This window comes from Glycine soja, chromosome 4 (genome assembly GCF_004193775.1).
Source record: "Glycine soja cultivar W05 chromosome 4, ASM419377v2, whole genome shotgun sequence".
NCBI classification, from domain to species: Eukaryota; Viridiplantae; Streptophyta; class Magnoliopsida; order Fabales; family Fabaceae; genus Glycine; species Glycine soja.
The window spans coordinates 50,884,257-50,898,858 of record NC_041005.1 but is presented as its reverse complement, the minus strand read 5'-3'; the positions used below and the strand labels follow the sequence as shown (position 1 = coordinate 50,898,858).

General features: G+C 30.2%; 2 protein-coding genes across 2 annotated transcripts; one reads left to right on the top strand and one right to left on the bottom strand.

The window, feature by feature from the left end:
• The first annotated feature begins 2,498 nt into the window (after positions 1–2,498).
• On the top strand, positions 2,499–3,235 carry LOC114410377 (probable calcium-binding protein CML44). Its single transcript, XM_028374303.1, has one exon. The coding sequence runs from the start codon at positions 2,563–2,565 to the stop codon at positions 3,031–3,033; it is 471 nt and encodes a 156-aa protein (XP_028230104.1). The 5' UTR covers positions 2,499–2,562; the 3' UTR covers positions 3,034–3,235.
• A 5,486-nt stretch (positions 3,236–8,721) lies between these two features.
• Positions 8,722–11,406, bottom strand: LOC114410376 (BTB/POZ domain-containing protein At4g08455-like). The gene is made up of 2 exons (XM_028374302.1): positions 11,024–11,406; positions 8,722–9,432 (listed from the first exon to the last, which is right to left on the bottom strand). Exons 1-2 carry the CDS (start codon positions 11,348–11,350, stop codon positions 8,983–8,985), a joined length of 777 nt encoding a protein of 258 aa, XP_028230103.1. The 5' UTR covers positions 11,351–11,406; the 3' UTR covers positions 8,722–8,982.
• Between the last annotated feature and the right edge of the window lie 3,196 nt (positions 11,407–14,602).

Below are 14,602 nucleotides of genomic sequence, written 5' to 3'. Positions count from 1 at the left end.
TTTAAATATTGAATTTATTTTAATGTTTATATTTTCAATATTAGCTCATTAATTTAGGTCATGAATTAAATAATTTACTTCATTTAATTTATAGCTTGTGAGTAATTATTAGTGTTGTTTTTAAGTCATAACATAGTAATTGACTAATTGTTAAACTTAAAAAACATATAAATTATTACAAAGTTTTAAAAACATTGAAATTCTTAACCTAGTCTTATATCATTAATAAAATAAAAATAAGTGTGCGGATGAATTAGCAGATCATGCACAAGGAATGGAGGAAAATTTCATGATGTTTGAGCAACCACTTTTTATTAGTTTTTCATGTGTTTACACGGAAAATTGATAAGCAGTGAAAAGTGAAAACGTCTTAGGTGCGAAGAAAATGCTTAATAGAAGCGGGGAAAAAAATCTATCTTTGGGTAAATGTTTTTGGTTTCCACTTTTAATCATAAAATCATTATGTTATTTTAAAGTTTGCGCAGAAAAAATAGTAAAAATATTTTTTTTATTAATTTTACTTTTCTATATAAATTTTCAAAATAAAAATACCAATTTGAAAACAGAACATTTTTCAAATAAAATAACCCCTCTTTTATTTCATTCAATACACTTCTTAGCGAACAACAGGGAAGATTCAATTTTTTTCTACCACACACTTTTTCTAAACAAATTGAATAAACTAGATAGTTCAAACTAAATTAATTAATTTGATGCGGAATAATTTAAATAATTATTTTATTTCACTTCAAACTTAGATTAAGCTAATTATAATTAGTTTGTTTTTAATTTAATTTTTTCAATCAAAACTTACTTCTTGAACATGTCGTATTTTTTCTCCGTCAAAGACCATAATTAATAAATTAAAAAATAATTTTGTTCGTAAAATATAATTATCACCCATAAAATAGTTGAATTGGTCATGATCTCTCAGAAAGATTCTCTTATTGATTTTTAGTAACTCTAATTAACTCAACAATTAAATAAAATAATGATGTGATACATTTTTCTCCCAAATAAACTTGTCACTTTTTTCTCCTTCAAATTAATTACTTCCACACACAAATATATATTTTTCTTTATTTTCTTTGCCTTTATCCATCCTTTCTTAGTACTTTGTTTATGTCTGGCAAACCGTTGTGTTAACAATTCCACACGTTATTGTGTGTTTGATCGCCAAAAAATTGGAGAGAAATAATGAATTAGGTGTGAATCTTACTTTTCTTTTTTATTTTAATTTTCTTTATTTTTTTTCTTATCCAACGAAAATTAGACACGGGATCCTCATGATAAAGGGTCCAAACGACCCTTAACACGTGCTCTTCTTTAAAAGATACCAGGGTAGGCATGACACGCGCATCACATTTCTTTTTTGATATTTTGTTTAATTCTCTTTTAATCCCGTTGAAAAATGATTTTTTTAGTTTTTATATTTTATATTTTAATTTTTTTTTATTTTTATATTTTGAAAGTGATTTTTTTAGTCTATATATTTTATATTTTAATTTTTTTTAGTCTTTATCATCAAAATATGAACAATATTATCAATTACAATTAATTATAAAAATATTAACAAATAATCCGTAACTAATTTATCACAAAATGATTTGTAATAAAAAATAGTTGATAACTAATTTATAATTAATTATTTTATTTTTATTTTTATAATAAAGACTAAAAAGTAATTAAAATATAAATTATAAAGAATAAAAAAATGATTTTCAAACTACAAAAACTAGAAGAAAATTAAACTTCATTCTGGATTCTACTTCTTAAACATATTATAAAGACTAATATGAATCATGAAACTATGCTTAATTTAACCTTATTTTATACCCGTATGACGTTGAGGATATCACGTCACACTTAGTCTTAATGAATACAATTAAGTTTATTCACCCCGAACACCGGTTTACTTCTTGAAATGTCGATTTGATCCATTTGGTTTGGATTTTATTTTTTTTATAGTTGACTTAACCGAAAAACCAGCTCAACTCACATGTCGCTGTAGCTCAATCAATGAAGAAAAAAAAATCATCTTACACTCTAATAAAGTATACGCAACTCTTGAAAAAAGAAAGAGGCGAGAAGGTAAAAGATGTGCACAAATAGTTTGATAGAAAAGAGAAGAAAAAATTAATATATCAAGAACGTAAAGTGAGTATATATAGAAAATAGCGTGTGAAAAAATGGATTCACACATGACAAATCCCAACAAAATTTTTCCACGGAGATTAATTGTAGAACATAATATATTTTGATAAAAAAAAAAAAAGTATGACATATCCAATTGGTAGAACCTTGATGAGTCGCTTTCAAAGAAAAAGCTACGAAACTTCGCACAAATTGCCATGGCGTAGACCAAATGTGTTATTCCCGTACACAAAGGACAACTTTTAGAAATAGAAACCACAACATCCACGCATGTTTCCTATGTTATTTAATTACACATTTTGAAAACCAACATAAAATAGCATATATATATATATATATATACATACAAGTGTTAAGAGTTATGGTGAGTAATAATAAGAGCAGAAATTCATACAGGCTTTTAAATTGATGTTATTTGCAAATATGTGTCTCCTAACAGCAACTGACTTGAAGCGTATTTTTGAGAAAGTGGACGTGAATGGCGACGGATTGGTGAGCCTTGAGGAACTGAATCGATTGCTTCAGATGACGGGCAATTCCCAATATAGCATAGAAGAGTTGGAATCACTTGTGGAAAAGAAAAGTCTTGGTTTCAGTGATTTCTTGTTCTTTTACAACTCAATATCGGAGCAGAACAAGGGAGAGAGCAAAGGAAGTGAGTTGGAGAGCGACCTGGCCAAGACCTTTGAGGTGTTTGACTTGGACGGAGATGGTTTCATCACAAGCCAAGACCTTGAGTCTGTCTTGAAGAGGCTTGGCTTCTGGGATCAAACACATGCCAAGGATTGCAGAACCATGATTCGTTTCTATGACACCAATTTCGATGGTCGCCTTGATTTTCAGGAATTCAAGACCATGATGTTGCTCACCAAAGCTTGAATATATTCATCATTCAATTCATTTTCCATCTCAATCAATAATACTATGGGTGCTTTTCTGTTCTACAATATCATTTTTATGGCCTCAACTTCTTCACTCTGAACCAATCATGTTATGTGTGTTTTTAAGGTTATGTCCTCTGCTCGATGTATGCCTAGTGTTGTTTATATTAGTTAATTAAGCCCATGCTACTATCAAGATACTTCTCCTTTGTTTCTTTAACTTTGAGGAAAGAAAAAGAAAATTTTTTAAATTTAGATTAAAAAGAAAATAAATGAAAAGAAAAGTTCAGGAATCATTTGATTTCTATTTTCAAAAAAAATATTTTTTTAGCAATGTTATTGACTAGTCTCTTATGTTAATTATTGATTGGTCTCTTCTGATAGGATGTTTTCTCTTAAATTTTTATTTATTTATAAGATCTCAACATCAAATATTATTTAAGGAATTCAAATCCAATTTTATATATATTTTTTTATATATTGTGAATAAATCTTAGAAAAAACCAACACAGTCACAACGGGATGAAGTTCCATCGATACTAAGTCTACTTCATGATGATTTGTGCTCTTGATGAGCTAGAAAAGGAGGTTTAAGAAAATATTTGTCGGTTGTTTTTTATCTTTTATTTTCAAAATACCTGTTTTGGAAATAGTTTTCAAAATGTAATAGATTTTGGGTGGAAAATTAATTGTTGAGTTGTATGGAAATATTTTTGGTAATAGATTTTAAAACTAAAAAAGTGAAAGGAAATTAAATTAATTTTTTTTCTTTTATTTGTTCTTTAACCAAATAAAAATATATATAATTATTATGTCTTTCCTCTAATTCATTTTCTTTATTCTCATTCCATTAGTTCTTTGGATGAAAATTAACAAAGAAGTAAAACAATTAGTTGAAGCAGTTCTACATTGCTGAAGAGTTCTAAAAATACAAGTAAAGATGCATAATCAGCATATGTTTAAGAGTTCCGTTTACACAACTGAGAGTATGTACGACTTATAAATGGCTGTGTGTGTGTGGTGGGGGGGCTTACGTTAACCTTTTTAATTTATTCACATTTACAAAAAATAAGAAAAAAAAATTTCTGTGTTAACTTTAAGTCTTTAATTGTAGTTTTTCTCGTGTTCATCTCATCTTTAAAAAAAAAAAATACCAAAGACGACTTATTATAAAATGACCTGGCAGCTGGCAAATTCGGCCATCTTCTAGAGGCAAAATTTATTATTGCATTTAATTTAACTAGCTATATCAATGAAAGGATCACTTCTTATATATTTACATATAAAAGTCTAAGCTAGCACTTATTAAAACCAATAACATTGACATTGCTAGATCTTTTATTAATCTTTATTTCCCAAATATTAGAAATAACCCGCATATCAATTATTGGATTTTTATAAACCATGGGCAGTGTATAGATGGCAAATACACCATATTATTCGAAAAATTAATTATGAACAAATAGTATTTATATTGACAACATAAAGGTTTTTATACTGTTAAATAAATAAAATTATCATGATTATTTTATTGAATTTTATATTAATAATTACATTAAAAATCATTCCTAATATTATTGTTTACTAATTAAACTGCCCAAGGTTTTTACCAATTTACTGTGTAATTTTTTTTACATTATTCTTACATAAAAGTTGAAGTCATTTATTATTGTGTACTAAACTATGAATTTAACTCCTTTGATGTGAAGACCGCATTTCAGAGAACAAAGTGCAATGATAACCAATTAACCATTAATTAAGAAATTAAGGTTGAGATTGTAATTAATTTTAGATTTTGTTACACATGTACAGTATTTGATTTTAACCATTAATTTTCTAATCAATGATTATGAGTGTACTTTATCCTTTAAAGTGCACTCCTCACTTTAGAGGTGCCAAATCCCTAAATTATATATTTTTACTCTCATAAAATTTGAAAATTGATTTAGCATGTGTTTGAATTGTTATTTGAAATTCAAAAATAGATATTCATATTTTCATAGACAAGAAACATAGAAGAAAGAGTGTCTATTCGTTGAATTAAAGTCCGTTTATGTTAGGAAAAGTTTATTTTCAAACACAATCTTAGTGTTACCCTGTTAGGTATTTACATAGTAAAAAAAATCATTAAACAAGATTGAATATACATAAACTAAACTAAAATAACATACAGTAGTGTCAGGAGACTCTTTGCTCTGCAAGATATATACGAAGGAAGGACAATCGATCTATATAAATTTGATTTAAGATTTTACACATAATTATGTAACTATAATAACTTCATAAATAATTTTAGACTGACATCTAATTATAAATTATTATAATATAACTTTTATTATAAAAATTAATAAATTATAAATTATAATTGAATTGAATGATAATATAAAATTATTTTATATTCGTGATATATAATTTATTTTCTTGAATATAAATCATCATCTAAATATATATTCTTTTATTTAAGGATTTAAACATGGCTAGTGATGACTACATAAATGCGTAAACATGATAACTGCATAAATCCGCATGCCATTGAATATGATCTACATCTACGTCGGCCATGAGAGTTCAGTTTACGACAAATTTCATTCTCTAGGTGACATTATTTACTTTGGACAACCTCAACGTCATCGTGGCCATATATATAACATATTATTCCATGTACAATGTTGAATCAACTTTGTATAGTTGTACCCTCAATAACTTTCTTTAGTTGTATTTTTCTTGAACCACTTGCCAAATTTTTTAAAATCTTTTCATTTTCTTTCTGTGATCTATCTGTTAGCTTTAAAATGGCTCAAATTTTATAACCCATTCATTTCCTTCCACGGTTTATCTTTTTTTTTAGCATTAATAAATGGCTCGGGTGCCACGAACATATATAAAATGAGAATTTAAATTTGATCAATTATCAGTTGAATTGCACTATTATTTAATAATGAATTGACTTATGATTAAAAAAGTTCCATCCTGAAAAAGTTTAAATTTCTTATGTAATAATTGCAATATATTCAAACACACTTTTTGAATAATTTAATATATATATATATATATATATATATAAAATTATTAAATCAAGTCTAGTAGTCAATTTTCCATTGACATACCTATATATATAATTCAGGGTATGCAAATGCATCCCTAAGTTTAATTAGTTGCATTTAAACGTCTTGAATTTTTGTGTTTTTTCCCTTTAGCAAGTTTATTATATTTGAACCCATTAATTTTTTATTTCTCACTCTTTAAATTTAATTTTTTTATCGATAAATATTATAATTTGTTAGTCTTATTAAAAATATTGATCGGAAGGATTTGAACTTGTCAATAGTTCTAGCTGCAAGTAAGTTTCTTTGCCTCCACTAACCTTTGGGGTCCTGGACCCGCCACCACAGCAATTCCCTTTAGTAGGACTACTTAATATGCACCAAATAATGTTGAAGTCTTGAAGGAGGGGCAAAAACAGGCTAAAGGTCGTTTAAAGTAATTCGATGCTATTGGGTGTTTGATTCTTAAGTACTCTATAGACAGGTTTGACCAGTGCATCGTCTGTTGGCATTGCTGCGAAGTTCCCATTCTTTGACAAATTGTTTAACTAGTCACCATAATGGATATTTACATATATCAATTCTACATATGCATGAAGTCATGACATTACATATACAGAAATTTGACAATTAATTGTTTAACAAATATACATATAGTTGAGCTGCCATGTAAACCCTCAAATATTCCAACTTGGAGATGCGAACACGAAACTGAGCAACTAGTAAAAGTCTTAGTGAAATAATTTGCAAGCTTGTAGGCATTTTTTAACATGAACTAATTTGAGGAATGCAGACTCTTTTTTTTTTTTTTACTTATGAAAAATAATTGCTGGTTTGACACAATTTATTATAAAAATACTTTAAGTTTTAGTTTGCCAAAATTCTCTTATAAATATTTTATTGACATGTGAAGGGTTATGGTAAAAATATGTTTGTCTTCAAAATATTTTTTGCTCTCTCCCTCGCAACACTCATCAGTGTTAATTTTTTGCTAATTTTGCATTCTTGGCCGCGTCAACCATCAAAGTAGTACAGCTAGATACGATAGATATTTAATTGCTGTAGAAAATAAATGTGGCAAAGTCTCCTATGTGCCTAAATTTCTGTGTCATTCAATGAATATGATTAGGCCTGAACTTCTGTTTTCTGTTTCAATTGCATATGGAAAGGCATTAAGTTTTTAAATATCAATCTGACAAATTATCTACGATAGATAAGCAGCAACGTTAAAGATTTCCTTTTCTTTGGTTATCTAGACATATACAATAATACAAACGAGGCAAAACGAAAACATTATATTGGAAAAGGAGAGTGAAGTTGTTCAGAAACATATTTAAGTATCTAATTAATTATTATAGTTAAATTTTACCCTCTAAAATATACACTACTTTAAAATTTTAATTTATACTATCAATCACCAACTTAATTAATTATATATTGTTTTAGAATAGGATTCATTTGTTAAAATTAGAGGTTGTTTACTCTAGAGCATAAAAGTGTGTTTTACCCTTACTCTTTGGTTGAGTGTGAATTATGTAGTAATTCTTTAATTATGGTAAAACTTAATCATATGTTATCAGGATGATTCTGGGAGGTAACATATGATTAGGTAAAATATGATTAGATTAGATCTGGTAGGTTTCGAGGGATATAAGATAAAGTACTACTAAGGATATAACTAGGTGCACTCTATGCTCCAGGTCGGGTCGGTTGGCCCGTGATCCGCCGTGTGAGGTAATGGACTCGGCCCATAAGGCTCGGCCCAATAGAGACCACATCAGTGTACACTGTACATATATAATTCCAGAAGAATTTTCATTGGAGTTATCCACATCAGTCATGATCTTTTGAGCTTACTTTCCGCATATAGCAAAGCTTGTAATCGCAATTTTGGTTTTGTTTATAAGCTACAGCAAGTGAAATCATTGTCTCGGTGTCTCATGCTGTATATTTTTGTTCCTGTTGTTTTATAGTTTGTTCTTTGTACATAATTTCTATCCATTATTTTTTTCCTGTGGTCCATTTTCGTGTCACCCCTTCTCGTTCAAACATAATTTGGGCGAGTTTTTGTGGATGATCATTCTATCTTGTCCGGGCTCAACATAGTAATTTGACTCTGACTTAATATATAGTCTAACACAAAGGTCTAAACATCACTCAGTCTATATATAGTGTTAGTGTGTTATAGTGTTCGAGCACAGGAAAGGATAGAAGTCTCACTTTTTCTTTCAATAAAACAGAGGCAACACATAAGAGAAGCATTTTTTTTTCTTTCCTTTGATTGTAACAAAAAGGAGCCAAGCACGTAAGAAATCCATTAGAAAGGGGACATTTTTTTTTTTATTTGAACAGAGAAATGAAGCACTCGACAGTCGTGAGAGAAAGAAAAGAAGAAAATGGTGGCAAGGAAAAATTACTTAAATGGGCTTAAATTGAATTATTTTTAAATAAAAAATTAGTTTTTTAGTTCATTTAGAAAGTATATCTCATTAGCTTGTTTCGTTTCGCTTGTTCCTTTTTCCATAAATGTCTCTACCCATATCTTTTTATATTTCTTATTCCTCATAAAGAAGTCAGTCAGCAAAAAGGGCACTAAAGGAGTAAATATGGCATTTGAACGGTAGTAACACTAAGAAGGAATCTCCATCCATAATCACTGCACTAATAAAAATTAATAATACCAGGTATCCAATCTACCAAGAGCCAAAAGGTAATCTAGAAAGAACAATACTATAATGAAAGAGGTGTTAGGTCCAATTGCATGTTTAACTGTTAGTGCATGATAATGTACAATTAAAATACTAAAACAGACTAATTACCAATCAAGAATATAATCCCAACTGAAGTATCAAACCCCAGCTTAAAGATGATTTCACTAGCTTCCTTAGCTCTGTTCCTATAACCTAAAATGCGCCTGCAGTATTTAATAGCCTGCCAATGTATGTTTCATATATTTCCACAACAAGACGAGGATTAGTGTCCACCAGCTCCGCATAACATTCATTTTGAGTGAGCGAGTCCATGTGGTCCAAGATCACTGCCAAGGACACACTTTGTAATTGTTTGCAATTGTATTGATATGCAAAGGCATAGTTAGAAATAGCTTTATCCCAATTCATTTTGGCGATCAAATACTTTTCACAATATGTCTTGAGATGCTTGACCTGATACTTTTCTCCTAAAACCAACAGGTTACAGGCCAATTCGTTATCAAGGGACGCTTCAGCAGTGTATAAATAATTAACAAAAGCATGAAGGGTATCATATGATACGTCAGAAATCTTGATGGTGCCACTCCGCCTTTCTGTCATATCATTCTTGAGCATTGCTCTGAAAACAGGAGAGCGACTAACCTAATCGTATCATAAAACATCATTAGTTTCATCAAGAACAGCCAAAACACAAGAATAAATCATAGCAACATCAATGTAGCAAATCTAATCAAGGATGCCTAACTGCACCGGAAAGCAATATCCAAAGTATTTGTGATGCTTGCCTCATTTATTGGTTAAATAAACCAGTCAGGGATAAAAATATTGTGTTAAATTTTGTTAATCAATTTACATATCCGAACTGAGTCCAATTCAATGTGGTGAGAACTACAAGATTCTTGAATCTAATCTGCATACAAATTCAGAGTCAATTCACAGGCCATTGTCAAGCATTTCTTAAAGAAAATTACAAAAACAAAAATAAGAAGAAAGGCCAAATTTTGGATTAGGAAACAAGTTAGGTGGCATTTCCTTCTGTTCAGTTAACAGAAAGAAAAAACTAAAAGTACGAATAAAAGTTATAGCCTTTCATGAGCCATACATATCCTTGGTAAAAATTGTTTCTCAACTCATTTGATCATTATTATAGCATATTATACTACTACTTCACTCCTACCCTGATTTTGGACAAGATAGGTAACACAATCTAGTATACTATGGCATGCAATGTAAAAGTTTCTTGTCATCAACTTAAATCTTGATTGTTTTAGCTGTCAGGAATCAGAGGGTCAGTTGACGGAGGCATTTTTCCCCCCTTCAGGAAAACATGCCTTACGCCGCATTTTATGTGCAATTGCCCAAGATAAAATTTCTGCCAAACAGGCCATTATTCACCTCCCTAGCATGGATTTCAAAATAGCTCCTAAAAGCCTAAAACCTTATTTGCTCTCACCTCTCAGTTATCAAACAGTCAAAATCATCACATCCATTATTGAACTAGTAAAAAAAAAGCTGCATCATTTAATTCATAAATTCAAAGAATAAACCACCATTTTCATTCTCAAACTATTACCCTCTATCCTAAATAGACACCCTAAAGTCTAAAAATTGTTTAAGTAGTTCCTAAAGTATTGAATATCTATCAGTTGAGTCCTAAGTTGTTGTATTTCAGTAAAATTCAGCGACTAATTTGGAGGAATTTTCAATATTTAAGGGAATCCTCAACATGATTTCTAATAAACTTCTAGTACTACTTGAGTAATTTTATTCTGCTGTAAGGACCATTTAATTGACAGTTTACTCTAAATTCAAATGTTATATGCCAGATACGCATGAAACCTAATCCACACAGGTAAAAAAACAGCAAGACCATAGCTTACATACACATGGTTCATTAGAGAATCACAAATTGATTTCATAAACCTTTCACACATAACTTCAATTTTTCGTATATATAAAAAAAATCAGCACAAACGAGGATCAATGAAAAAATCAATTGGACAAAACTAAATCACAGACCACGGACACTGTGATCACAGTAACCACTTAAACCGGAGATATAAGGTTGGTTGAGAGGTTAAGAAAGAAGGGAAGGGGGAAAGGTCGCGGGTTTGATGCCTGCTACTAAGAAAAACTAAACATTTGCCGGAAAAAAATACAGTGACCACTTAAAATTGGAGAGCAACACGCATGCTTCGTCTCAATTGAAAGAGAAGAGAAGAAATTGGCTGACCAGAAGATGCTTGTGAGCGGGAATGGGAGCGTCGTCGGAGTCGTCGACGGGAACGAGGACGACATCGGCGGTGGAAGCGTTAAGATTGGGAGAGGGGAGAGTGAGGAAGGAGACTTTGGATTTGAGCTCCTCGATCTCGTGGCGGAGCTCCTCCTCGGCCTCGTTGGCCTCCTGGTAGCACTCCCTGCAGGTTCCCGAGTCGTCCACGTCGTACTCCTCCTCGCACGAGAGGCACCGCATCACCAGCTCCTCCGCGTCGCTCTCGCTCGTGTTGCTGCCCATCTGCGCCACTGCCGAATACGCCGCCGTGCACCGCCGCGGAGGCATTTCGTACACTGCTGTGCTCTCACGCTCCTAACGACAGACAATAAAAAAAAAAAAAAAGCTTGCTTGCTTATATACCCTAATATTACAGCCAATAGTACTCAGTACTCACAAGAGAAACGTCGTTTGAGAGGTTCGTCAAACCTCTTCATTAATTTATTTTATTTATTAATTATTTATTTATTTTTTTAATTTTTTGTTAGGGTTTGTATCTTTTAACTTGTTAGTTGTAATACAATTTATATATTTTAAATTATAGATTTGAATTATATAAAATTAAATACTTATTCTATGAATGTACAAACTATATATATATATATATATATATATATATATATATATATATATATATATTATTTTCAAAATTTAAATATGATTTTAATATGTATATGATATTTTATCATCTGTTTTTATATTTAATAAACGGTTTAACCAAGTTATAACTCAATCTAAAAAAACTCCTCCCACTTTCCTAAAAAACAAAAACCTGCTGAAATGTTTGAGTCGTGGATAAGACTATGAATGAACATTTGATAGGGATAACTTTTTTGTTTTCTAGGAATCTCAAATTGAAAATTTTAATTTTTTATGTATGACATATATTTTAAAAAATTAACATATATTTATTATTTTATAATTTTTAATAAATAATAAAAGTGTATTTAAAAATATGTTAAAGAATATATTGTTAGTACTTATAAAATTTTTGACCTTTTGAATCAATCATAAATTAACTATCATGCATAATCAAATCGATGATTTTTTAATAATTATCTCAAAAATCATATCTATATAATATTAGAGTAAAATGTACATATCTTTTTTAAAATTTAAAAAAATTACACATATTTTTTCTCTTTTTCTAAACTATATATATGTTCCTCCCGAGGTTTAAGAAATTTATACGTCTCCCTTATATTTTTTTAAATTTACACAAACCTCATAAATGTCGTCTAAATATTTGACAATAATTAATGTGTATTGATAATTTTGATTAAAACAAATTAAAATGTTTTACATCCTCATAAATATAGAAATATTCAAAATTTATCGCATTGAGATTGGTGAATTCTTCCTCCCATTCATTATACAATTTAAATAATTAAGCCTCTGATGACCAAATAGTTTTTATAAAATGAACTTGAGGAAATATATTACGTACCAGTATCAGTAACACACCATTTTTTTTATAGGCAAAGAAACTTTTATTGAAGGTAGAGAGCTACACTACTTTAGCACAAGTAGTAACACACCGTTTGATAAACAGAATTTAAGCACCAGTCTAAACCAAGAGAAATTTCATACCCAAGCTTTAGGCAAAGCCAATACTCCAAGGGCCTAATATGTTAACATGATAACAACACCATAAGATCATTTAGCAATAAACCTGAGTTCAAAATACCTAAACATGCAAAGAGAAGGCTTACAAAATCTCAATGAAAGGATCTTGCAAGAGGATTTTAACCTCAAGATCTGATTTTGCATTCAATTCTTGTAAAACTTACAAAAAATTATTTAAGATCTCAAAATAAGATATACTTTTAGAGTAAAGAATGAAGAAGATCTTGAGAGTGATATGACACTACGGAATCTACAAAAAAGTGATTAAGATCTCAAAATGAGATTTTTTATCAAAGATGCTCTTAGAACACTGAACTAACCAAACTGGCATATAACACCATGAAATATATTTCTGAAATTTCACACTTTCATCATGGAGTTGTCCTTAATTCTTCATTTGCATCATGTTAAGACATACAAGTTGAGATATTTGTAATGAATTAGTGATACATAAATTACAACATCTCTCATGCACATGCAATAATACTAATACACAAACCCAGATTAAGTCAAGAGATTGCACGTATTAACATAGCTCTCAATATTTATTATTAAAAAAATTAGTAAACTATATAATTACAATATTAAAATGGAGGCAACGAGGTCGACCCTGAGTTAGTAATAATGTGGTACGGTCAGTGTTACTTCAGTATTCATCTCTTGGCATCTCACAAATTAAAGGCCTTTTCTTGCTTTAAGAAGTTGTGACATTTCCCAATTGAGTCATCTACCCACCATGTCCTGGATCAAAAGAGATTTGTCAAAAGAGTCACAAGAACAATGCAACACGTATGAACAAATCATATGGGGAAGACCAAGTGGAGTGGTTTCAGCTATATTTTCAATAGAATCATTAAGTTAAATTTGGATATTATTAGTTTTCATCTTATGCTTCAAATAATAAGTATTATGAAACGAGAGTTGAATAACATTATTAACCCCGTTTTACATATAACACTAGAATCTGCAGTGTCCAAGATAAAACAGAATAGCTATCAATAACAGCTTAGAGAACATCATTTTGCCATTTCCTCTAATCATACCTTCCATAAATGCCAAGAATTATGACTGCATTTGGTCCCCAAATGCAATCGGCCGGAACCCTCTTGTAAGTTAAACTGAGCAACTGACCACTCATAATTGAAGTACTTGTGCAACACTCCTGGCTGCAAACGCAAAGTAATACAGAATCAACAAGGGAAAAGGAAATTGATCATCATGCTCTCTTAGAATTATTTTTTAAATGATAAAATTTTGGAAACAAAAACAAACTGACTAATAGAGAAAAAAAAATCCTTGGCATTATTGCTCTTAAAACAGTAAGCAACTCAACAATATCTCTTAATTACTGAGTCTCTTGACCAATTATTCAACAAGATCCTAAAGCACTAAGAATTGAAACAAACAGAAAATTAGAAAATAAACTCTTCAACATTATTGCTCTAAAATATGAAACACAATATACAAACAACTCAAAAATATCTCTTAATGACTTGGTCACTTGACCAGTTATTCAACAACATCCAAAAGCACCAAGGCATTCTCCAAGTCCCCCAAAATGCACCAATTATCACAAGTGCTATTCACTTTTAGGCTTTTCAACTCCTCCCATGGGGAATAAACATTGACAAAAATAACACTTTGTCCACCTTCATTCCATGCTCCTTCAGGGCCAATACATCCAATTCCTTGAAATGAATTTTTCAAAATAAAGTACTCCCTACTCCGAAGACATGATAATCCATTCCACATCATATTCCCCCCAAATAGCTTGACATATCTCCTTTTTTATTATCTCTATTTTGGTTTCTTGAATACACACCATTTGCACCCCCTCATCTACTATTACTTTTTTTATAAACTTCCATTTCAATCCCCCTCACATTATATGACAGAACTTTCACTGGAAAAGCT